The sequence below is a fragment of the Quercus robur genome, chromosome 5 (assembly GCF_932294415.1).
Source record: "Quercus robur chromosome 5, dhQueRobu3.1, whole genome shotgun sequence".
NCBI lineage: Eukaryota > Viridiplantae > Streptophyta > Magnoliopsida > Fagales > Fagaceae > Quercus > Quercus robur.
In genome coordinates, this window is record NC_065538.1 from 48,172,690 (window position 1) to 48,198,322 (window position 25,633).

General features: G+C 39.6%; 2 protein-coding genes across 2 annotated transcripts; both read right to left on the reverse strand.

Annotated features, from left to right (window-relative positions):
- Positions 1 to 9,501: 9,501 nt before the first annotated feature.
- Positions 9,502 to 10,565, reverse strand: LOC126728284 (uncharacterized). The gene is made up of 4 exons (XM_050434135.1): positions 10,365 to 10,565; positions 10,077 to 10,226; positions 9,742 to 10,022; positions 9,502 to 9,625 (listed from the first exon to the last, which is right to left on the reverse strand). Exons 1-4 carry the CDS (start codon positions 10,563 to 10,565, stop codon positions 9,502 to 9,504), a joined length of 756 nt encoding a protein of 251 aa, XP_050290092.1.
- Positions 10,566 to 15,511: 4,946 nt separating this feature from the next.
- LOC126726170 (protein trichome birefringence-like 38) lies at positions 15,512 to 21,905 on the reverse strand. Its single transcript, XM_050431301.1, has 5 exons — positions 21,468 to 21,905; positions 20,883 to 21,054; positions 17,113 to 17,288; positions 16,816 to 16,974; positions 15,512 to 16,162 (listed from the first exon to the last, which is right to left on the reverse strand). The coding sequence occupies exons 1-5, from the start codon at positions 21,836 to 21,838 to the stop codon at positions 15,871 to 15,873; spliced, it is 1,170 nt and encodes a 389-aa protein (XP_050287258.1). The 5' UTR covers positions 21,839 to 21,905; the 3' UTR covers positions 15,512 to 15,870.
- Between the last annotated feature and the right edge of the window lie 3,728 nt (positions 21,906 to 25,633).

Consider the following 25,633-nt stretch of genomic DNA (forward strand, 5'->3'; position numbering starts at 1 on the left):
CAAGGGGCTGAACTTAAAGCCGGAAGATTTGACAGCTTATGACTCCCCCCTTCTCAACTTCGAGGGGAAGATTGTTACGCCAAATGGGCAAATCCGACTGCCCGTTCAGACTGGGGCGGAAGTGGTGGAGGTGAATTTTATCATGGTCGACGCTTATTCACCCTACACCGCGATAGTTGCAAGGCCATGGATCCACAGCCTAGAGGCCGTGACCTCCACACTTCACCAAAAAGTAAAATACCCATCCAGAGGATGAGTGGAAGAGATCCGAGGAGATCAGGCCGTGGCCAGGAAGTGTGTGGTGGCCGCCATTTTACATCGGCCCTTGGTCGAGTCCTCGGTCCCAAAGAGCTTATAGCAACCAGCCTCCTCGGCAAAGCAAGACGAGGGGCTGGCCGAGGAGATAAGGTGTGAAGGCTTAGATAAGGTTGCTGTCAGCAGTGACCCGGAGAAGTTCTTTCAGGTCGGCTCCGAATTGCCCTCTCAAGAAAAGGAGGAATTGGTCAGATTTCTCAGAGAAAATGTCAACGTATTCGCTTGGGATGCCTACGATGCACCGGGAGTTGATCCTAGCCTCATCTGCCACCACCTGAACGTCAACCCCTCTTCCACTCCGAGGAAGCAGCCACCCCGACGCCCTTCAAAGGAGCACGCTAGCGCCGTAAGAGACGAGGTGGCCAAGTTGAAAAGAGCAGGGGCTATCAAAGAGGTCTTTTATCCCGAATGGTTGGCGAACACAGTGGTGGTAAGGAAGAAGACGGGGAAGTGGAGGGTCTGCGTGGACTTCACGGACCTGAACAAGGCGTGCCCCAAGGACCCATTCCCTCTACCCAAAATCGATCGATTGGTGGATGCAACCGTGGGGCACCCCCGAATGAGCTTCCTGGACGCCTTCCAGGGCTATCATCAGATACCCCTTGCGCTAGAGGACCAGGAGAAAACGGCTTTCATGACGCCCATCGGAAATTATCATTATAAGGTGATGCCATTCGGGCTAAAGAACGCGAGCTCAACCTACCAAAGGATGATGACTCGGATGTTCGAGCCACAACTGGGCAAGATCATTGAGGTGTATATAGACGATATGGTTGTGAAGAGTAAAAGGGTGTCCGAGCACGTGAAAGACCTTGGAACAGTCTTCGCTATCTTAAGGGAGCACCGGTTGCGGCTGAATGCCTCCAAATGTTCATTCGGGGTCGGGTCCGGGAAATTCCTAGGGTACATGGTCACCCATAGGGGAATAGAAGTAAGTCCCGACCAAATCAAAGCCATTAACAGTCTACAGACTCCTCGGAACCCGAAGGAGGTGCAGAAGCTCACTGGCATGATTGCGGCATTAAACCGGTTCATATCGCGATCGGCGGATCGATGTCGGCCTTTTTACCTCCTGATAAACAAGTGGAAAGAGTTTAAATGGTCGGAGGATTGCGTTCAGGCTTTCCAACAGCTTAAGGACTACCTGTCCCGACCACCCATCATGTCTAGTCCGGAGGCAGACGAGGTGCTGTTTGCCTACATCGCCGTAGCTCCCCACGCCGTAAGCCTGGTACTGATATGGGATGATAATGGGGTGCAGCGACCGGTGTACTATGTGAGCAAATCACTACATGAGGCCGAGGTGCGATACCTACCCTTAGAAAAGGCAATTCTGGTGATAGTGCATGCAACCCGGAAGCTTCCTCATTACTTTCAGGCGCATACGGTCATCGTTCTGACTCAGCTTCCCCTTCAAGCCGTGCTTCGAAACGCTAACTACACAGGAAGGATCGCCATGTGGAGTGCTATTTTGGGGGCTTTTGATATTAAATATATGCCCAGACCCTCCGTCAAAGGACAGGTCCTCGCAGACTTGGTAGCGGAGTTTGCTGAGCCCTCTATAGAAACGATGACCGAGAAGAAAGACCTGGGTGGAAAACTGGTTGGCGCAGTTTCAGCCGGGGAGACCATGCATTGAAAGGTCTACGTGGATGGCGCGGCCAACCAGAGGGGATCAGGAGTTGGGATAGTTTTAATATCGCCGGACGGCGCTGTCATTGAAAAATCATTAAGACTCGGATTCTCGGCTACGAACAATGAAGCCGAATACGAAGCCTTACTTCAAGGGATGACAATGGTTCAAAGGTTGGGTGGAAGAGTAATAGAAGCGTTCTCGGACTCCAGATTAGTGGTCGGACAAGTGATGGGAGAGCTAGAAGCTCGAGATACTAGGATGCAAGAGTATCTGGGACAAGTCAAACGGCTACAGACGAGTTTTGAATCCTTCAGCCTAACGCACATTTCCAGGAGCATAAACACTCATGCAGACTCGTTGGCCACTCTTGCCACGTCCTCGGCACGTAATTTGCCACGAATGATCCTAGTCGAAGATCTAGTCAAGGCCAGTCCCATCAGTGGAAACCCGACCCAAGTCCATCAGATTAGACAGAGCCCTAGTTGGATGGACCCCATAAGGAATTTCCTCCAAGACGAGATCCTACCGGAAGAAAAACTAGAAGCTGAGAAGATACGTAGAAATGCTCCTCGTTTTTGGCTATCAGAGGACCGCAAACTCTATCGGCGCTCCTACTCTGGACCGTACTTGCTCTGCGTACATCCAGAAGAGTCCGAGTCTCTTCTTGAGGAGTTGCATGAGGGAGTATGTGGAAGTCACACCGGAGGAAGATCGCTGGCGCACAGGGCACTCACCCAAGGATACTGGTGGCCGAACATGCAGAGACAGGCCCAGGAATACGCTAAGAAGTGCGATCAGTGCCAAAGGTTTGCCCCGAATATCCACCAACCCGGAGGGGTTCTCAACCCACTCTCCAGTCCATGGCCGTTCGCGTAATGGGGTCTTGATATTGTCGGGCCTTTCCCCAAGGCTGCGGGGAACAAGCGATACATAATAGTCGGAACCGATTACTTCACTAAATGGGTGGAGGCTGAACCTTTGGCCAACATCAGGGACGTGGACGCCCAGAAATTCATCTGGAAGAACATTATCACCCGCTTCGGAACTCCGAGAACACTCATTTCCGACAATGGTCTTCAGTTTGACAGCAAGAATTTTAGGGAGTATTGCCGTGAATTTGGGATCATTAATCGATATTCCACCCCCGCATACCCCCAAGGAAATGGGCAAGTCGAGGCCGTAAATAAGGTCATAGTGAACGGATTGAAGAAAAGACTGGATGAGTCAAAGGGGAGATGGGTAGAAGAACTACCGCACGTTTTGTGGACCTATCGGACAACGCCGCGGCGTTCAACCGGTGAAACCCCCTTCTCAATGACTTATGGGGCTGAGGCCGTGCTTCTGATCGAGAACAATTTCCCCACGCTGAGGTCTAGCTCGTTTACCCCAAGCGATAACGATGAGTTGCTAGGAAGAAGTCTGGACCTAGCCGAAGAAAGAAGGGAAAAGGCCACGATTCACATGGCCTATTATCACCAGAAGCTGAGACAAGGGTATGATGCTCACGTCAAATTGCGGCCTCTGGGTCCAGGTGATCTCGTGATGAGGAAGATTCTTGGCAGCGCAAAGAACCCCTCTTGGGGCAAGTTGGGGCCCAATTGGGAGGGACCATACCGTGTCACATCCGTGGCCGGAATAGGCGCCTACTACCTAGAAGATTTGGATGAAAAAGCTGTACCTCGACCATGGAATGTAAATAACCTCAGGAGGTATTATTATTAATAAGAATGGCTTAGCATACGTTTTCTTTTATGACTATTCGCCGCTTGCCAGTCTACATTACAACTATTTATAAGTTTTAAACAGAACCTAAGTCCTACATGGCTCCTCGGACCACAGACTTAGGGGAAATTAATACTTAAGCCAACTATTTATAAGTTTTAAACAAAACCTAAGTCCTGCATGGCTCCTCGGACCACAGACTTTTGGGGAAATTATTACTCATGATATTTCATAGTTTTAAACAGAACCCAAGTCCTGCATGGCTCCTCGGATCACAGACTTTGGGGAAATTATTACTCATGACAATTCATAGTTTTAAGCAGAACCTAAGTTCTGCATGGCTCCTCGGACCACAGACTTTTGGGGAAATTATTGCTTGTGATAGATTGGGAGATTATTACTTAAAGGAAATCATTTTAATGTGTGCGCGCAGTTTAGCACCATCGCAATCGTCAAATGCGCAGCGCCAAAAACCCATTTTTGTTTTGACCGATGACCTGTGTCTACATTGTTGCAAATGTTTAAAATAAAGAAGAGCGCTACTGACACACATCCGTAGTAAGCAAAACGAACATTTTATGTTAATATTCCGAGTACAATAGGAAGAGAGGTCCTTACAAAAAAAGGGAAAAGTAGGATAACTCTCATTTAAAATTAAAAAAAAAAAAAATATATATATATATATATATATTAACTATTCACAGAGATTGAAAGCCTAAAAGGCTAAGTTTCAGCGGGAGGATCTTCTTTCTGCTCGGGCTGAGGAAGAGGAACCTCGATGGTAGAGTCTGTGGCGGGATCCTCCGCCACATCAGGCACAAGGACAGCATCAGGCACCGCCAGGTCCTGCTCTGAAGCCACTTGGGCGTCATCAGGATTCGCACGGATCTCCCGAGGATAGAAGATGCTCTCGGGCAGTCTTAGTGCCGAATCCGCAGGAACTCCTGCAGCGTCGAGAGCATAAGCCCATGAAATGCCGCAGTACTCCCTGCATACCTCGGGAATCTCCTCAGACAGCCTGGCCTCCGTCTCTTCAGCCCCGAGCTGGCGAGCAGCATTCTTCTCGGCCTCTGTAGCCTCTCGGATCAGCTGGGCCTCCTCCTTGACCCGCCTCAGCTCATCCTCTACTTTTTGCAGGGCAGTCTTGAGATCCTGAACTGCCTGCCTCTCGGTGGTGAGGTTAAGCTGCGCCGTGTACAGTTCTTTGCACTGGTCCTCCGCCTGGGTCTCGGCACTCTTTAAACCAGCCTCTGCGCTTTTGCGCCGGTTCTCCGACACCTTGAACTCGTCCGTGAGTTTAAGGTGCTCGTGCTTGAGGGACCCCAAGGCTTTCTCCATCTCCGCCCGAGCCTGGGTCTCAGCCTCAACCCGACTACGGCTATCGCGGCAAAACTCATCAGCCACGAACACCTGCTGAGTAATCTGCGAACGAGATAAGAGTGTTAAAGAAATCTAACAGGGATAAGTAAATTAATAAAACAGTAAAAGGATTACTTACCAACGCGAGATCCCTTTTTAGGGATAGGAAGAGCTCGTGCTGAGAGAACCGCCTATAGGCCTCCATGTCCCGAGGAAGGAGTAGGGGTTGCTCTAAGGCATCAGCCACGTACCCTGCCCGGCCTCGTTTATACTCTCGGACCGAAGCATTGGAAAGGATGGCCACCCCATCCAGTTCCAACTTGGGGTTCCATGCACGAGGGGCAGCGCGCACTTCAGCAAGGTTATCTTCATCCCGGCTCTCCGAGGAGTTACCCCTTCTGCTCCTTGGCGCCCGCATGGTCTTTTGCTGCTTGGTCGGCTGGGCAATCACCTCACCATCCTCAGGAGTGTCAACCGGCCTCTTCTTCTTCAAGTCCGGATTAACCTTAAGGCCAGGGTCCGAGACGCCCTGAGGGGCCACAGGGGGAAGGGTTTTGACCTGTGATGGAGTTGGTCCCTTCGATAGCTGACCCTTTGATGACTGACCCTTCCCTCGGGAGGACATTAGCTCCTTTAGAGTCTTTCCCTTTCCTGCCATGGGCTCTACCTCTTCGTCAGAAGTATCGTCCGAGCAGATAACGATTGAGGGAATACCAACTGCGGAATGTTGGTCCTGCTCTGCTTCGGGATTAGAAAGCTCCACCAAGGGGTTTTGCTGAATTTCCTCCTCGAAGTAAAACTTGTCTATCTCTTCCTCAAGGGAAAGACGAGATGATTCAGCCTCTTCTTCAACCAAAACAACAGGGCCAGGCTCGTTTACCAGAGGTAGCTGCTTTGGTAAGTAGGGATTTCTGACACCAGGCAACACAACTGGTGGCAGATCGTGTGGAGCTAGGAACCCGTCCTGGGACACGTCAATCCTAGCCAGCCTCGGACTGCCAGCCCTTATAGCGTGACCGATTGCTTGGAAATCGCTGCTCAAAGGTTGATAGCCCAAAACCAGATGGGCCGCACGCAACTGTCCGTCCTCGATAGCGTAAATCTCCGACCTGAGAAGATAGTTCAGCGCTGGCACGTTCACAAGGCTTATCCGAGGAGCGACGTGAACTTTGTCTGCAAACAACCAAGAAAAGTTGGGTTAGTCCATGAAATTTTCCAATTACACACAAAACAAAAAAAAAATAATAACCCCTTAATACTAAATCCTTTCCCAAAAAGGACCAATCCTAAAAACGCCGCACCTGGGTTCCCTGCCCGAGTTGGACAATGAATACCGTCGAACCACTCCCCAGAAGCAATGAGGAAGTCATTCTTCACGGTCTTATTGGATACTGGGAGACAAGAGATCAACCTAACGTCCTCGTTCCAGGATTTAAGATAATACCCATCATCCCCGAGGCGGTGACATTCGTACAGATAAGCCACATCGTGCCAAGTGAGGCCTAGATTCATCCGCTCGTCTAAGACGTCTACACAGCCTAGTATCTTGAACATATTCGGGGCACACTGATACGGCGTTAACCTATGGTTGAACAGGTATTCCCTTGTAATCCTACGTATGGGAAGTGTCATCCCTCCCTCTATGAAAGCAATCATGGGGATAACGACTTCTCCCTCAGCTCTATCTGTCAATATCCCTTCAAGAGGACAGTGCCGCAGCCCAACCCCCGGGGGAATGTGGTATTTCGCCCTAAAGGCTTCCATAGCGGCTGGAGTTTTTACTAATTTTTCGAATCTACCCATCTGAACTGAACTGGGGAAATGAAAGTAAAGACTGAAAAGAAAAGTAGAGTCCGAGGAGGGAATTGAAATGGAGAGAAAAGCGAAATGTACTGGTACCTTTACAAAACGCTCAAGGGGACGCCTGGAAATCTCTCTTGGACGAAACGCTTCACAAAAACGGCTACGGCGGCGTAACGGACGCAAGTGTTCGTATATTTCTGGGATTCGATGGAGTTCTCTGGAGTCTTTTGAGGTTTGTGAAATGCAGATGAAAGAAGGAACTGAACCCCTTTGACGTCTTATATAGCCGGGAGGAGAGAGAAAAGATCATCCCTGCCTAAAAATACGGGAAAAAATGATGGCCGTTCGATCCACGCCAAGCCGTTGGATGAAGGGAACATAACGCCTCTAGAAGTTAATGGCCACGCCTCGTAAATTGTAGCACGTCAAAAGTAACGGTCCGCACGCGCGCCCCACGATCTCCTTATTTCCATCCACTCACAAACATCAAAACCCCGCTTTTCCCCTCGGAGGGAGGTAAAAACCGGAGTTTTGAGGGGCTATTGTGGGGCCCGGCCCAAAAATGATGGGCTATTCCAAACTCAGGCCCGTCCGAGGAGCGTCCTGTCCGAAGAGAAGCCTCATATGAAGCATTACTCAATCCCAATAGTGCCAAGGAAACCTGTCCGAGGAGTAACTCCTCCTCGGACATCACGAAACCCAGACGAGGAACTTTCCCCAGCCATTTCAGCTCATCTTCCCAACATATAAAATGAATTAAATCCAAAATATCTCATGGAAGGCTACCACCACATTAATTGCGCCCCAACCACCCTCTTGGCCGCATTAATGAGGAAAAGACTCCTGAACAGTACCGCCTTGGCCTCTGCAACTCACAAAGGGACTGATGAGGGCGTCTGATGGGACAGGTGCTCAAGTGGATGCTTGGATGATTAACAGGTGTAAGGTTGAGATGAAAAGAAGAGAAATATATAATGTAGTGGAGTCCCTCAAAGAAGGGGACGCGAGAACTGTATCAGAAACAAAGAGAAATAAAATCATACTTGGGAAATATCCATTCTGGTGTTTTTATTTTCTTTTCGCAAACAATATTGTCCATGCATTAGACTGAACAAGTTCACTGAGGCTAAGTTCTTTGACCCATCCTCTACAAATAATTATTGTGGGTTGCGCTTTGGGCCAGGGCCTAATCAACATAAGTTGGGCCAGGAAAATCGTGCAACTACAATAATGTCTTCTCTTGATTTTTTTTTTTTTTTTGTCTTCTATTCCAATTTCCATTCTCCTTTGACCTACCTATTATATTAATGAAAAAAACAATAATTATTTTCTATTAGAGCCCATTATGATTTATGATGACATTAAAAAAAAGTTGTAAAAGTTAAATGTGTGAAAATATCTAATAATTATTAGAATTAATTAAAAATTTAAATTAAAAGAAAAATAAAAATTAAGGAAAGAGGGAGATATGGACGTTTGGGTGTAGAAACTGAACAGGAAACAAAATTGCCATACTTAAATCATTATTTTCGGTTACAAACCTAAATTATATTATTATTACCATAATTATACTCATTATGTAATAAATTTATAATAAATATTACAATAGAAGTCCTCAAGTCTTAAAGCACAGTCTAACACACTAAAGTGATGGATTACCATTTGCCTTTTAAGTTTACCATATTTGAATTTTCAATCAATACACAAAAAAATATTCCCTAATGAGAAAATAATGTCAGTCATGCATACAATATCATTACAACTCCCCAAAAAAAGGGACAAATAAGAGAAATAAACAACTTATTCAAATGTGATATAAAATAATTATTAAAAAAAAATCACCAATTCTGATTCACTTAACCCATGCCTATTGAGTTGTCCTATGAACTTTAAGGGCTGTTTGGATTCATTTTTTTGATTACTCAATTTCCATTACTCATCACTCATCAATCATAACTCATAACTCATTACTCATCACTCATTACTCATCACTCAATTTTTCACACCCGTTTGGCATCATCATCTAATTTCCATCACTCAATATATTTCACACTATTTGTGGGCCCATACTTGTCAGCCGGTGCAGCTTAAAAAAAAAATAAAAAAAAATGAACTGAAGACCGAACCAGTGAAAAAAAAATCCCAGAACTGAAGACCGAACAAGTGAAAAAAAAAAGTCAAAAGGTGGTCAAAAGTTGTGGCTGTGGGTCCCCTATGTGTGTTTAATTACAATATTGTCATTGAGTTATGAGTTATGGAAACTGAAAACAGCCTTCAGTTGTTTTCAGTTTCCATAACCCATAACTCAAAAATCAGAGAATTGAGTGATGGAAACAGAGTTATCGTTTGCCAAACAACCTTTTTGCTATGGGTCCCATCATTTTTATGAGTTATGAAAACTGAGAATTAAGTTATGGAAATTGCCAATCCAAACAGCCTCTTAGTAACTGATGCCTTTTCATCTCCAGCAACAACAAAAACTTTTTTTTTTTTTTTAGAATACTAAATATTTTAACAAACACACGGGAGAGAGGAGAAAGTCTTAAAGAAATTGACAGTAGTATATATTAAAAAATGGCTTAACTTTTGGATATACAGCACAGACTTTCTACCTCTTTAACTCGCACTCATTTTTTTTTTTTTTTTGAGAAAGAAGTAAGCGAGTTTTATTGAATAATTTTAGAATGGAATACATCACCCACATCATTGGGTAGCTTTTCTACCCAAACATCAATATCTGCAGTTAGAACTGCTCTTCTAGCTAGGGCATGAGCTATTTTATTACCCTCCCTACGAGTGTGCACAAAACAACTAGTAACCAGAGTAGAACTAAGACAACGGATCTCATTTATAATATGGCCGAATAGAGTATGGCATGCTCCTATCGAGTTTATGGCTACAATAACCTTTGGCAATCTCCTTCAAAAACCATTTGAGATAGACACAGCTCCTTAGCTAGTGTAACGGCTCGGCTTACCGCTAGAGCTTCAGCGTGCTCTACTGAATGTGGTAGCGCGATTCTTTGGCTCAAAGCTGCTATCACATCGCCGTTACAGTCCCTTACCACCACTCCAAGTTCGGCATAGTTGCAATGCTTAAACAATGCCGCGTCAAAATTTGCTTTGTAAACACCCTCTGGTGGTGGGGACCAGCCAGCCCAAGGTGATTGTGAAACTGGACTAGGGACCTGTTTATGGACGTCCAAAAATTCCATCACCATCTCCTTCACTCATTTGTGGACCTCATAAAGGGGCCACGTTGGCTGGTGCTCGCAAAGCCTATTCCGAAACTGCCATAGACTCCATGTGGTTGTGGCAAAAACAGCAACGTTGAAGGCAAAACCCAGCTCCAAAACAGCCTCAAAGAGATCCAAGAAAGATCTAAACACGCTCTGATACAGTTTAGCGAAGCAAAAACACGATTTCCAAACCGCCTTCGCATGGTCACAAAGCCATAGCACGTGTAGAATCGTTTCCTGGTGTTCTTCACAAAATGAACAAGTCTCGTCCACTAGAATTTGCCGACGTACCAGGTTTTGCTTTGTGGGTAGTGAGCCCTTTGCCGCTCTCCAAATGAAGTGCTTGATTTTTTGGGGAGTTTTGATCTTCCAAATTCCTTTCCACACATTCCCAGCCATCCCACCAAAGGAAGAAGGAGAAGAATGAAGCACCTCAGATGCAAGCATGTGGTAAGCTGTTTTGACCGTGTAGCTTCCATCAGGTGACGCCATACAAGACAGTCCACTTGATGCAACTTGCTTACGTAAATCCTCCTTATTGTCTCCACCTCCCAAGGATAAAAGGAGCTCTCTAGCAGCTCAATATTGCAGTCCGTAGTATTAGGATAGAAAAGATCAGAGACTTTCTCGACACTTGCATCCACCCTTGGTGAAACTATCTTGCCTCTTCTAGGTTCCGGAAGCCATTTATGCTCCCATATATTAATAGAATGCCCATCCCCAACTCTTCAGACAGCACCTTTTAGGATCATCTCTCTAGATTGTAAAATACTTTTCCATGCATACGACCCATTCAAAGATATAGGGACCTCCAAAATGCTACCCTCCGGAAAATATTTTGCACTTAGGACTTTGTATAATAAAGTGTCCCTTTTGTGGTACAGCCGCCAAACCTACTTTGCTAGCATTGCCTTATTAAATTTTTGGATATCACGAAAGCCCATACCACCAACCGATTTGGATGAGCACAAAGTACTCCATTTCACCCAATGAATCTTCTTTGTCTCTCCTTGCCCCCACTAAAACTTTCAAATCATTGCCACAATGTCTTTACATAGGCTAACCGGAAGCTTAAATACATTCATTGAGTATGCCGAAATTGATTGGGTAACGGCCTTTATCATAATCTCCCTACCGGCTTGTGAAAGCAACTTTTCTTTCCATCCTTGCATTTTGGACCAAATGCGTTCTTTAATTTAGGTAAAACATGCCTTCTTATTTCTTCCTACAAATGAAGGTAATCCCAAATATTTATCATAATGCTGGATTGCTGGAAGGCCTAGAGACTCCTTGATTGCTTCTTGGGTAGCTTCACCCATGTTTTTGCTGAAGAAAAGAGTAGTCTTTTCCTTATTCACTACTTGACCTGATGCCGCTTCGTAGGTGGCTAGGAGTTCTTTTATTTTCTCACATTCCTCCAAGGTGGACCTACAAAATAAAAGGCAATCATCTGCAAAAAAGAGATGGGTTAGCTTCGGTCCCCTTTTGCAAATTGAGAAGCCATGAATCTCCCCATTATTTGCAACTCTTCTTAGAATAGAGTTTAGACCTTTTGCACAAAAAAGAAATAGATAAGGAGACAAAGGGTCCCCTTGTCTAATTCTTCGAGTTGGTGAAATCATTCCTTGTGGCTCCCCATTCACCAAGATGGAATAGGACACCGTAGAGATGCACTCCATAATTAGCGTCACCCAAGATCTATGAAAACCCAACTTCAATAGAATTTTCTCCAAGAAAACCCATTCCACCCTGTCATACGCCTTGCTCATGTCGAGCTTTAGAGCCATGAAACCTGTTTTTCCTGTATAGCTTGTCTTCATGTGATGCAATGATTCATAAGCAATCAAAATGTTATCAGTAATCAACCTCTCAGCAATAAAACACTTTAAGTTTCTGAGATGATGTTATTTAGCATATGTTTTAACCTATTTGCTATAACCTTACTGACAATTTTGTAAATCACATTGCATAAACTTATAGGTCTAAACTTTGACACTCTTTTTGGATTTTTAACTTTTGGAATCAAAGCAATAAAAGTGTGATTAATTGATTTTAAGATAGATCCATAATTAAGGCAAGATAACACAGCTTGAGTAATATCTATTCCCACATTTGACCAATAAGTTTGATAAAAGAGTGGAGGCATACCATCTGGTCTAGGGGCTTTTAGGGGAGTCATTTCTTTTATGGCACATTCCACTTCTTCTCCTGTGTATGAGGCTGTAAGCTTGGCATTCATCTCTAACATTACCACCTCTTGGAAACCTTCTAAAATGCTCTCTAAATTATGCGGCTTTGATGTTGTGAATAAACCCGCATAGAAATCAACAAGCATCTTTGAAATCACTCCTTCCTCTGTTTGCCAAACTCCACAATTGTCCCTGAGTCCCTTGATGAAATTCCTTCATTTTCTTTGAGTGGCTATTCCATGGAAGAACTTGGTGTTCCTATCTCGACTCTTAATCCATTGAACTCTAGACCTTTGATGCCATATCTGTTCTTCTTTGTCATAAAGCTTGTTTAGCTCTACCTTCAGTGTTACCACTTCCTGATAATTTCCATCATTGACCGATTTAGCTTCTGCCTGCCACAAAAGTTCCTTTGTTTCCTTTATCTGTTTCTTCACATTACCAAAATGGAGTCAACTCCACTTTTTCAACTTCTTCTTGCATTTTTTGAGCTTCACAGTTGCTATGTGCATAGGAGTGCCTACCACAAGAGTTGCCCATGCTCTAGCCACCATGTTGCTGCACCCCAGGTCCGTCGTCCACATCACTTCAAACCTAAACGGCTTACGCTTCCATCTTTGACTCTCCCCGTTTGGATCAAGGTTAAGTAGCAAAGGTCTATAATCAAACGTGAAGCAATGGAGGTGTTCAACTCTGCCCGTGGGGAATTGATCTAACCATTCGTAGTTGGCAACACCTTTGTTTAGCCACTCCCATATCAACTCACCCCTCCGTCTTCCATGCCACGTAAAGTCTGGACCTGTGTACCCTAAGTCAACGAAGCCACCTTCATCTAACATTTCTCAAAAAGACTGCATGAGATTATGGGACCGTGGCACCCCTCTACGCTTATCACTCACCTCCAATAGTTCATTAAAATCGCCGAAAACACACCACAGTAGTTTTGGTTTTGAACAAAGCATGCATAACATATTCCACCCTTCACTTCTTCTAGATTTCTCAAGCTCCCTATAGAATCCCGTCAAGTGCCATGCATTCTCTGTACACCCATGCACAATGACGTCAATGTGATCATTGGAGAAGCTATCAATCCATACTACATCTTCATCCCTCCATAACATACCCAATCCTCCCCCTCTTCCATCATTAGGGACTGTAAAACACCCATCAAACTTCAACTGACATTGAACCCATTCCATATGTTCTCTATCCGACCATGTTTTCGATAAAAACACTATCGCAGGACCTTTTGCTTGCACTAAGTCTACAAGTTGACCAACTGCTCGGCGATTCCCAAGCCCCTGGCAGTTCCATGCTAAAAGAATCATTGGTGTCGGCGGGGCTGGGAACCAGCCTCCACCGTTGTCATTGTATTTTCCTTGGCCACCTTCTTCTTATTCACCTCCAGTACACTATCTTCGTCTTCCTCGTCTGTGTGTGTTCTCTTTGTTAACAGAGATAAACTTTGCACTATGGGCTCACTAATAATTCTCTCTACGGACCCAGCCTCTAGATTTTATTTTTCCTTCATCGTGGGCCGTAACTGAGCTTAAGTCCAATCCCAAAGACTTGAGCCCACATAAAGTCTGCTTCGTTGATTGCCCCGAGCCTTCCTCTAAACTTTTTTCAACCTGTGTTTCCTTAAATCCCTCTACATTATCATATTTCTTCAACTCATCATCAATGCCCTTTAACTGCTCCTGAAAATCCGCTTCCTGCACGTTATTGACCAAATTTGAAACCGTTGAATTATTCAAATTTGTTTCCATATCTGTATCGGTCCCATTACTGCCCTCTAGATTTTGTGGAATAGCATTAATGACAGGGAGATCACCCATCGAACCAACATCGGACTCCACTCCCTGTTTCGTATCCTCATCTCTGTCTCTCTCCGACACCAATTCCAGTCCCTCGGTGTCTCCATTAAGGTCACCACCCTCCCTGCGTTCATCATCCTCTATTCCCGCCACTCAGATCACTGTTCACCACGACAGGTTTGGTGTTGAAGCACGCAGCCACGCCCCAAACTGCTGGTCCCTTCCTCTCAAAGATCCTCTACTTTGTTCCCATAGTGGACAGTCTCTGTCACTACGTGTCAACTTGCTGCACCAGTAACATATATTAGGTAGCCTCTCATACTTGAAGCTTACCCATTCTTCCTTGCCATTTGTAATAGCAATCTTGCGACCTCGGCACAGGGGTTTGGTCGTATCCACTGCAACCCTAAGTCGTATGAAATTAAAGGCATTCCCACTCCCTTCCTCCGATGCTCTTGAATCTACATTGCCGGCTATTGAAACGATCTCCTTCGCTACTGTCAATGAAAAGCTTCGTAAGGGTAAATCATGAATTTGCACCCAGAAGCGAGTCACACTAAAATCCAGCTCTCTAATATCTTCATTCGTATCCATCCTTTTCAGAGCAACCAAATGTTTGTCGAACGTCCATGGCTCCCCTAGTAGAATCCACTTAATATCTGATGCCTTAGGAAAGACAAACAACACCATGTGATCCCCCATATCCCTAATTTCAAACCCCTTTCTGGTCTTCCATAACAAGGTGAAGGTTTTTGCTATAGCCTCCATGTTCAGAACTCGCTTAGTATAGAATTTCGCTGCCAACAAGAATTCACCCACTCCTGGTTCATCTCGGACTACAAACTTATTCCCCTTAGAATCCGAGAGTGATAGCTTCTCCCATGAACCTAACAACTTCTCCATCACTCTCGAAAGAAAACTAGCACTTACTCTCCTCATTGCTCACAAAGTACGATAGGAATAAACTAGAAACAACCTTCCTCCCGAGTAGGCACTAAAACATTCTACTGAAAGCTAGGGTTTTGGCATGCCGTGCCTTCTTCCAGAGAAACTGTTTTCCCATGGAACCTTTCTCCTTGTTAAGTTTGGATTAACTCGCACTCATTTTGATTAAAGAAAACCTCTTTAATCAAAATAGTAAATGAAAAATTAATAAACCTTAAACTATATATTAAGTACTTACACAGTGGGTTCCATTTGAACCAAACCTGATTTACTTTTTTATTAATACAATATTTCATAAGATTTCATTTTTATTAGTTTACTGTGCATCATAGTTAGCAACTATAGAACTTTATATTTGAATAAAACCTTACTTTATGTGAAACTCGATTATATATACGCGTGTGTTTTTTTAACTGCAAACAAAAAATAAGCAGATTTAAAAGCAACCTTGAAACATGGCCTTTTGGGCTAACGTTAGTTCTGAAGAGGATCTAAAAACTTTTGCAATATTTATTAAATTGTACCATTACAGTAGTACATAGTTGATACTAGATGAACAACACTAGATTTCAATTTTGAAAACAATAGATTAGAACTCTTAACTGAACAAATTTAAGGTTTCTCAGCGTTGAGTTCTTGCTTTCCTAATCACAATATGCAATGCCATCTTCTTCTGCATGCCCAATAATTTATTCTGTTTGAAATAATCAATTACTTTACAATTGATCTTTGCCCCGCTTTTTATAATCCACCAATGAACTAAAATGAGATATTTAAGTACCCCCCTCCTAAATTTACTAAACAATGATTTGGAAAATTTTTGAAATTGTTTCTTTGAGTTAGCAATCACTTGCTGAGAGCTGCGTATAGGAGCTGATTCCAGGTATCGGGTAATCCAGGAAGGCACCAGTGGCTGCAGTCATTGCCTGAATGCTCACCACTATAAGATGAGGGATGAGCATCTTTTCTTAACTGTGAGAGTGTTGTTATGTCAAGCAAATAAACTGTTTTCTTAATTGTGCTTAACACATTGTTCACCACTGCAACAGCCGGAGGGGCACCTGCCGGATAGGTTGACCCAGTTAGGGGTCCAACTTGCCCAGAACAAGTCTTTTTGGGTTGATTCCACTCCTTGCCCCTGTTTTGACAAAACACAATCAATTAGACTGTTTTAACAGACTTGACTCCTGGTTCTAAACTAGACTACAGATAAACAAGTTTAATACTTCAAAATTTGGTAATTACACCTAGTGGTTAGAGGCTTGGGATGGTTTGTAGACCCCGACATCCTAGGTTTGATCCCCAATAGGAGTTTCCATGGGTAACCTAATACATGATTTTGAAGGGTAGGGTCGTGTATCCATAGTTTACTCTCCAGAGATGGGTCCAAAGGGCTCTGCTTTGACTAAGCCAGCCATAGTGCTCTGCCAATACAAGTACAACTACTGATTTTGGTACCTATATTTTTAATAGCCAAAAAATCACATAGATTTGGTGCCCAGACCCCTCCCAAGTTCCCAACTATATACAATGCTCCTTCCAAGCTTGAAAACTGGTCACCCCATTGGTGCAATCAAAGAAATTTCGCCAAAAGGGCATTGATCCATTGAGATTTGAGACTACTACAAGCATCTCTTGCTATTACAAGAGGTTTTGAAGAAAAATGCAGCTCCCAAGTTTGGGCTAGCATAATAACTTTGTTATTTTTTTTTTTTACTCTCTAAACCTATCAACAAATCCGAAACTATAATAATTGAAGGAAGAAGTGAAGAAGTGATGATTTAAACTTACTGATAATGGGTGGGAGAAATCCCTTGAAAGAAGACCTTGGTTTTGGAAGGATTAACATTTTGATTAACCCAACTAGCCCATGTGTTGAGACCCCTATTAAATGCTGTTATTCGGTCCATATCCTTATACAAACTGGTCCCCACTCTGATATAATCCCACCTGCAAACAATCAGCAGCCATCAGATCAATAATATTCCGTAGCTGAATCAGAGCACAACATAAAAAGATGATGCCAAAAAGAAAAAGACAATTTTGTTAGTGCTGATTAATAAGAATGAGATCGATCTGTAAACGTACGGCTGAGAGTTTCCTGTGTGGGTCCACCAATGCCACGTGTTGAAGATCAGCATGTCCATCCCTGTCCATGAATTTCCACCTTGGATTGAGTCTAGGTTCAGCACTCGCCCCACGTCTTCTCTCACTATGTCTACAAGGTATGTTGTTTTGTAATAAATCAAACTCACTCCATAGTCCTGCACCCATAGGTATTAGAATTGTTATCTCCATTCCAATTCTTTTCTTACCCTAATCAATAAGTTTAGCAAACAAAAGATTTCACCTTTTTTTCCCCCCAACAGTTATTGAGATGATGATATATTATGTAGAGAAAGTTTAGCTACAAAATTAGTTGTAGTTTTAGACTACAAACTTACTTAATATCTTTTTGTTGGAGATGAATTTTGACAAATTCACCATTAGATTACATTTTCTTCTTATATCCTCCATACGTACAAAATTTCAAGAAAATTAAAAGTCAATAGTTATGTTATCAATAAAATTTTTAAATTGCAAGTTTTTGTAATTTAAAATTATGCACAAAATATAAACTTAAAGATTATATAGTAAATAATATCCGATTGATACAAAATTTAACTTGTGTATTAAAAGCGTAAAACATATGCAATTCAACGGTTAGATTTTCAAAATATGTTGTAATATTTATTTTATTAAATGAGTTTGTAATCTTAAGTTACAACTAATTTTGTAACTAAATTTTGACCATATTATATATTACAATTGGTTTATAATAAAAGTCATGTTAACAATCTTGTAGCTCGATTAATTAGTTGATAGTTCTTAATGTTTTTTTTTTTTTTTTTTGGAGAAACAATGTTTTAACAAAGACAGGTTCAAATCTCCAATACCAATTACAACTATTGAATTATCAATAAAATATAGACACACAACAACATTGGTGCAGTCATTAGAAAGTCAGGTGCCGGCATTAGAAAGTAAGTCACAAGACAAGTTTATTTGCCGTCATTAGAAAGTCAGTCACAAAGACAAGTCTATTCATGATTTAAGAGACAAGGACTTCTTGTATTGCATCATTGTATGAATATTCACGTGGGCCATAGCGGCCAATAATTTCATTTTGTTTGGATGAGCTCACAGCTTGTGATCATAATTCATAGGTAGGGGAAAGTGTTTGATTGTTTGACTATTGTGGTTCGAGTGGTACCCCTATTTTTTCTTTTTGGCTCGAAATGGTATCTTCCTCTCTCCGTAAGGGTGTGTGGTTTCAAATCTGGTTTCAAATCTTAACTACTGTAATGACTAATGAGTGATCTCAAAGACTTCACGTCACCAGAAAAAAAAAATGTTTATATGATGACAGTATGAGGATAATTTTCTCCTTTTTGAATATTTCTTGGATTATTATACCAATTGTTTTTAGGTTTAATGATTTTTTTTTATTATCTTTAATAAATTCAGGGTTGTACATGAATCATGGATCTGAATCTCATTAGATATTTAATGTAAGGGTAAAGCCTCTGGTTGTACTCTAGTATATCGACGAGACACGATACAAACATATATCTGAATTATGTCGTATTCAGTACACTAGAATTCTAGATGCAAGTCAAGTTCATAGATCAATTATCAAGAAACAAAAATTGAGGGTATTTAGTTTATGGGCCTACCCAACTCTGATTAATTGATTATGCTTATTTATAAAAAAGATTTACGTCACATTCAAATTCTCTTTGTTAAAACCAGAAGGATAATACATTGTTTAAGGACAATATTCTGTATAACACGATTGATGGTTGTGTTTTACACTATGTCATCAACACATATCTAGTATTTGTCTACTGGTCAAAAAAATCATACTAAGAAGATTCGACCTACCACATGTTATTAAACTCGTTAGCTAGTCATTTATGAAAATGTAAGTGTGTAAGTAAGTGTAAAGCCATCGTATAAATTACAGGTTGGCAGGCTTCCTAAGCAGTGATCACAGCCTGTCAAAGTGGTGTGGGGTGACTCATGTCCTAAACTTGTTCATGGAAAACTAAACAGTCTTTCTCATGGAATTGGAGCAGGCTGGACTGGAGCCCCATGTTAATGACTCTTTTTACTTGCCAAGTCAAAATAATAATAGATTAGGTGGTGTAGATGAAGCGCCCACCCCACCCCCTAAGCCCCCAACTAAATTGTTCTCCAACCAGCCCCCCTCAAATCTGAATGAGGGATTTCAGAATTTTTTTTTTTTTTTTTTTGAGAGATTTTCAACCTATGGTGTCTGCTCCTGATGATAGCTCTTTATCATCAAACCAAGACACCAATCAGTTTTTTATGTAGGCGGAGATTGAACCCCAGATCTCTTATACAACTATAAAAAGCTTTACCAATTGAACTAACTGAAACCCACGATGAGGGATTTCAGATTTGATTATAGATCTTACAATCTCTTCTCTACCTACCATAAAAGGCTATTTTTTTTAATTGATGCATTAAGTAGCTGTTATAATATTCACGTGTAAATAGTATGGTTGGTTAAGTATTGAAGTACAATATTAAATACGTTTTTTAGAGAGTTTTAACTCATGACATCCACTCTTAATGATAGTTCTTTATTATTAAAATCAAAATATCAATTGATATTAACTATTAATATTAAATATTAATGAGAAGAATGAATTGTTAATATATCATAATTAAGTCTAAACATGGACTTAAACTTTGGTGGTCAATATTTTTGCCTAATATCTACTAAAATCTCAGTACCAATATATTTATGAAATTGGAGAAAAAGGATGAAAAAGTTCATGATGCTTCATTTCATGCCATGTTTTACTAATTTCATTATTGTTGTTGTTTCTACAGGGCCGGCCAAGAGGAACTTTCCGCGGCCCCATAAACTGTCCAAAATCCTAGTAACATGGGTCTACTTGGGGTTTCCCGTCCTAGTACAACTGTCTTACATTCATGCACTCATAAAATAATAATAAAAAAAAGAAAGATTTTCAGTCGATAAATTATTTGAACATAATAGTTCATCATATTCATAACTGTACAATAAGAAACGGGAATATAAAATGCAATTAAAAAAAAAAGAAATTGGAAGCAGAAAAATAGGGTGAGATTTTTTTAAATGGGTCAGATCCGCGAAAATTTTTATAAATTTCTGTCAATTAAAAAAAATATAGTAATAATTAAAAATAATAATAATGTTTTTTTTTTTTTGAGAAACAAAAATAATAATAATGTTAGTGATATGATACTATATCATAATATGTAAGTATTATGAAAGAGATTCTAAAATTTGGTTGTGTCGGTATAACATTGTTGATTTTCAAACAAAACATTCTAATAAAAAGGAGTGGAAAGTAATAAAAGTAGTAAAAATGAGTGGTAGAGAGAGAAACAGGCGAAATCATTCACCAGTTAATAAAATTGATTCAAGGAGAGCAATGGAATAAAATAGTTGAAAAGAGAAAGAAACATGCACTCAATAAAATTGATTTAATAGAGTCTATGTATGGACACAATTTTTTTAATTTTTTCCTTCGGTTGTCAAGTTTAAGTGGGAGAGTAAAAGTTAAATCGTAAAAAAAAAATAATAATGAATTTATATAAAAATAATTGTATACATGTCACAATAAACGACTTCATCAAATTATGGCAAAATTTATAGTCAGTAATTGAACAACGGTGTCAAGCAAGCTGGGAATAAAATAGTAAGATAGAAAAGAGACAAAGATGCAGCCATTTACTTAATAGAATTGATTTCATTTTGAAATAGAAAAAATAAAATAAAATAAAAGTAAAATTGACCTCACCTGGAAAGTCACAGAGGACTGTAACTCTTTCCTCACAAAGCTGTTTTTAGCACTGGGTACCGACGCACGAATCATACATGATAACGATTCCCACATGTTCAGACTCAGTGAGTCACCCACAAACATTATCTTCTTCCCTCTCCACTTACTCAAAAATCCAATCCCATCAAACCTACAGGAAAAAAAAAGAGTATAAATCTATTTTCCTTGCACAGTAGAAAGGGAAAATTAAAAGTAATGGGGCCTTGATTCTATGTTCACTGTTTATGGAAAAAATAAAGAAAGGGACCCGAAAATAAGTTGTCCGAAAATGACAGTACAACAGTGTCTAGTATGCAGTGGTTGAACATTAAGCATCAAAATTAATTGGTTTCTTAATGAAAAATTTTTCACAGAACATGCTCCAATCTTTTTCTAAACCAATAGTACTTTTTAATGTTATTTACTACTGCAGAAATGGTTTTTGTAAACAAAAGCCAAAAGGGTGCTTTTTTTTTGAGCTCTAAAACAAGGAGACCATTTGAACCTGAAAGTCATTAGCTAAAGATTATTTTTGCTAAGAGAATGAGGCAGATTATATATTACCTGGGTAAGTCACAGGAGTCAGGTTTCCAAGCATACTTAAGGTACTGCTTATCAGGTCTACCATACTTCTGGCAATTAAACTCAGGGTCTATGTATGGACAGCTTGAATCATAGAGAGGATATGAAGGATCAATAACCCATTTGCCTCGGAACAAATTGCAACCACTCACTTGCTTCTTTCCTCTTGTTAAGCTGGTCACATTGTTGAACTGTACAGCTTTTGCTTGCTCCAAAGACAACAACAAGAGCAGAACTTGAAGAAGCCAAGAGATTAAGGCCTGGGAACGAAATCCCATCTCGGTTTTTGGGTCTTTGATTATGAAAGTATGTGACACAAAGACAGAACTGTGAATTAAAGAAGTCCGTGACATGGGATTTTATAGGGAAAAGAAGACATGGGATTATACTTGGGAGAGAAAGCTACGATGAAGTCATGCTCATTTGGCTATTTGTAGGCTCTTTTTTAGCTTGCCAAATCGTTGCTTTTATCTCACTGCGTGTGTCACGCTTTATTTGGGAAAGTGTTTAGTAACATAATGAATCATTGGCTCATTGCTCAATCTGGATTGAGTTTATACTTCATATCATTGTTGGAACCATTACCTATGTTTTGTCGAACCAGAATATCATGTGGATTTTGGAATGAACATAGAGGAAAAAAAAGGGGGAAAAAACATTAAATCAAAAAACTCTAGTTCTTTGGTGACAAATAATCTCTTCCTCAAAAAACAGAAAAATTAAATTTAAAAAGTGGAAAATATTCATTTATGTGTTAGTTTGAGTGATTATTTTTATAAACAAGTCATATGATTAATTAAATAATTAATGTGTTAAAAAAGTATAATTAATTGATGTTAATTTGAGTCATCATGCGGTGGGTGAGAGAAAACAGTATTTTAGCACTTATATCTTTCAATATTTCATTCTTATCAAAATATATTTCCTTTAATTTGAGACATTGAAATGACTAGCCAAAACATCTATTTAATATTTTTTATATGAATAGGGAAATTTTGAATCCCAGTTCTCCTAATAAATTAATTAGAGTAGATTATGCTATTCGACTATAGGCTTAATTAGAGTAGATTATGCTATTGAACTATAGGCTTTTGGTCAAAATATCAATCTTTATTGTTTTTGTTGTCATCGTCATGTTTAAATCTAATGAACTCAATCAATGAATTTAATGACATAAAAAATTTCACAACTTTTTTTATAAGATGACATATTATGATTATTACATAATAAAAGTTAAAAGTTGTACAAGTGATGGGGATTGAATTCCACCTATACTGTAAACTAATTGATGTTTTAACTTTTTCAAATTTTTTTTTTTTATAATACAAAGTATTTAACACACACACGGGGAGAGGGGAGAAGGGAGAAAGTTTTAAAGAAATTGACAGTGGTGTATATCCAAAAAGACTTAACTCTTGGATACACAGCACAGTACTGTATAAACTGATTGATGTTTTAACTTAATAATAAAGAGCATTAATCATTATATAGTGAACATCATTGATTAAAATTCTATCGTATTTCTATATAAAAATTAAAAAAAAAAGTTGTGTAAGTAATGGGTCAATGTAAAAGTGGTGTTGTATTAATTGCAACTTGCTACCTCAATAAATCCAATAATAATAATAATAATAATAATAATAATAATAATAATAATAATAATAATGAAATTTTTGTATCTCTAGTATTACTCAAATTTAATATTAATTGGTGCTCGATTTTTTCTTTAAAAAAAATTGCATCTTTTGTATTTTTATAATTTAGATTACTTAGATACTTTTTAAATAAATTAATTATTGAACCTCAACCACTAATTGAACTAATAACTCAGTGGTTGATTTAAGATATATAAAAAATACTAATAAAAAAACACTCAAAGATTGAACCAACAATTCATTTCTAATATGGTTGATGGTTCTAAAAAGCCAGGGTTTTAATATTCTACTTTTTTACATTCAAATGTAACGAATATAAAGAGTTTGATGGAACTAATTTACTGATGAATTTGATTATTTTGTGTGAATTAGTATGAAATTTTACTAATGAGGGCCTCATTAGTAAAATTTCAAAATCAAAATTAATGTGAGAAATAATTAAGAAGGAGGAAATCGTGATAATTGTGAGGTTTCATGTTGTGGCAGAGGAGAGCACACTGTTTGACAAAGGAAGAGAGAGCTTTTTGGTTATGGGGGAGAGGTGAATCTTTTCTAGGAAGGAAAGGTCCACATGACTTGTGCTAGAAAACAATGATTCTTATTTCCTGACATAAGCTGTAAATCTTGGATGGATTCGTCATAGTGTAATGTGAAAGCTTTATATAATTATTATATTACATTGATCTGCATGTCACGGGACATTTGAATTTTGCACTATGAAACTCTTTGTTTATGGTCAAACCCTATGTTAGCAATGTAAATATGAAATATATACATTATTTGGTCCGGCATGCATTAGATTTTTTTTTTTTTTTTTTTTTTTTTAAAGAATTTTAACCTATGGTATCCACGTCTGATGATAGCACTTTATCATCAATCCAAGATACCAATTGATTTTTTGGGATAGACAGTGATTGAACTCTAAATTTCTTATTTAATCATTAGAGATTTTAACAATTGAGTTAATTAGAATTCACTAGCATACATTAGATTAGACATGCATTATAGATGATTGAAATTATGGAGAGATTTATTTTAAAATGACTAAGTGATGATACCATTTTTTGGCATCAAGTATAAGAAGTGAATGAAATTTAGAAAGCACATTATGGGCTAGGTCAATTTAGAGAATCAATTGAATTTTATTTTACCAACCAATTTACCATCATCTGAGCATGAGGTTGTAACCCAAGTTTGAGAAGGTTGATTTGTCGTTTTAAAATGTAAAATCTAATTTTCAATGAATATTAAGAAAAACAAACTTCTTTAATAAATGTGTCTTTTTGTCGATACAAAAAAGAAAAGAAAAAAGAGCATTACAATTAATAATTAAATTTTAATATTCTTAACAAATGCAGTCAAAGAACCTATTAACTAGATTGATAGTGATCCACTAAAATATTATTATCATCATTATTATAGTTTGAGAGGCCATAAAACTTTAGATGAGAATCTTTTTTTTTTCTTCATAAAAAAGGATAATATTGAAAATTAAACTAATAACATTTCAGAAAACTACTTCTAATAAATACTCTTTTATCATCAAATCAAGATACTAATTGGTTTTTGTGCAGGCATGATTGAACTCTAAATCTCTTATTCAATCACAAGAAATTTTACAAGTTGATCTAACTGAAACCCACACTATGTTTTGTTTTTTGGGATAATGCAGAAATGAAAGTTATCATTGAAGAAAATATTTATGGTGTTTGTACTTTGTAACACTTCAAGGCAATGAATGTGAATATCAAAACCACATATCTTATGAGCACATTGAACTGTGAAACCGCCAAGGAAAAATAACAAAGGTGGGCTCCGCTAGTTGCTCATGGTGAGCAACAACTAGATCGTTTAGTGGTTCAGTTGATGGGTATTTTTTCAAACTTGACATTGACTCCAAGCTAGACATATAAGGTTGTAATTCATTTTGGTGGTGATGATTGGTGAAATTGTAAAAGGAAAAAATCCAAGGCACCTTTTGAGCCACCCGGCCCACCACCATACATATTGGCAGAGAGGTTTTCAGGCCCTGGGCTAAATGACACTCTGTCAAAGATCACTAGGTCCAGTGCGCCACCATATATTGGTCCCATCCCTTGGGTTGGTGAACCGTCGGTCCATTAGTGTTCATACTCTGTACATTTTGAAGAGCTAATCATAGTAATCACTAATAATTAATGAAACTTATAGTGAGTTGCAATTAGTTTAATTGGTAAAATATCTGATAGTTAAATAAGAAATCTGAGGTTTAATTTTTGCCTACACCAAAAACTGATTAGTATCTTGATTCGATAATAAAGAACTATTATTAGGAGTGGATACCATAAGTTGAAAATTTCTCAAAATAAAAATTGAACTTATATGGACCACAAGAAAAAAAAAAAAAATTGGGATGCTTGCAATTCACAACAAAACCTTTTTGTGAAGTGTTTTTATTTATTTATTTATTTTGAAACTGAAAATCTTATCATACGCTTGCAATTGCATAATTAG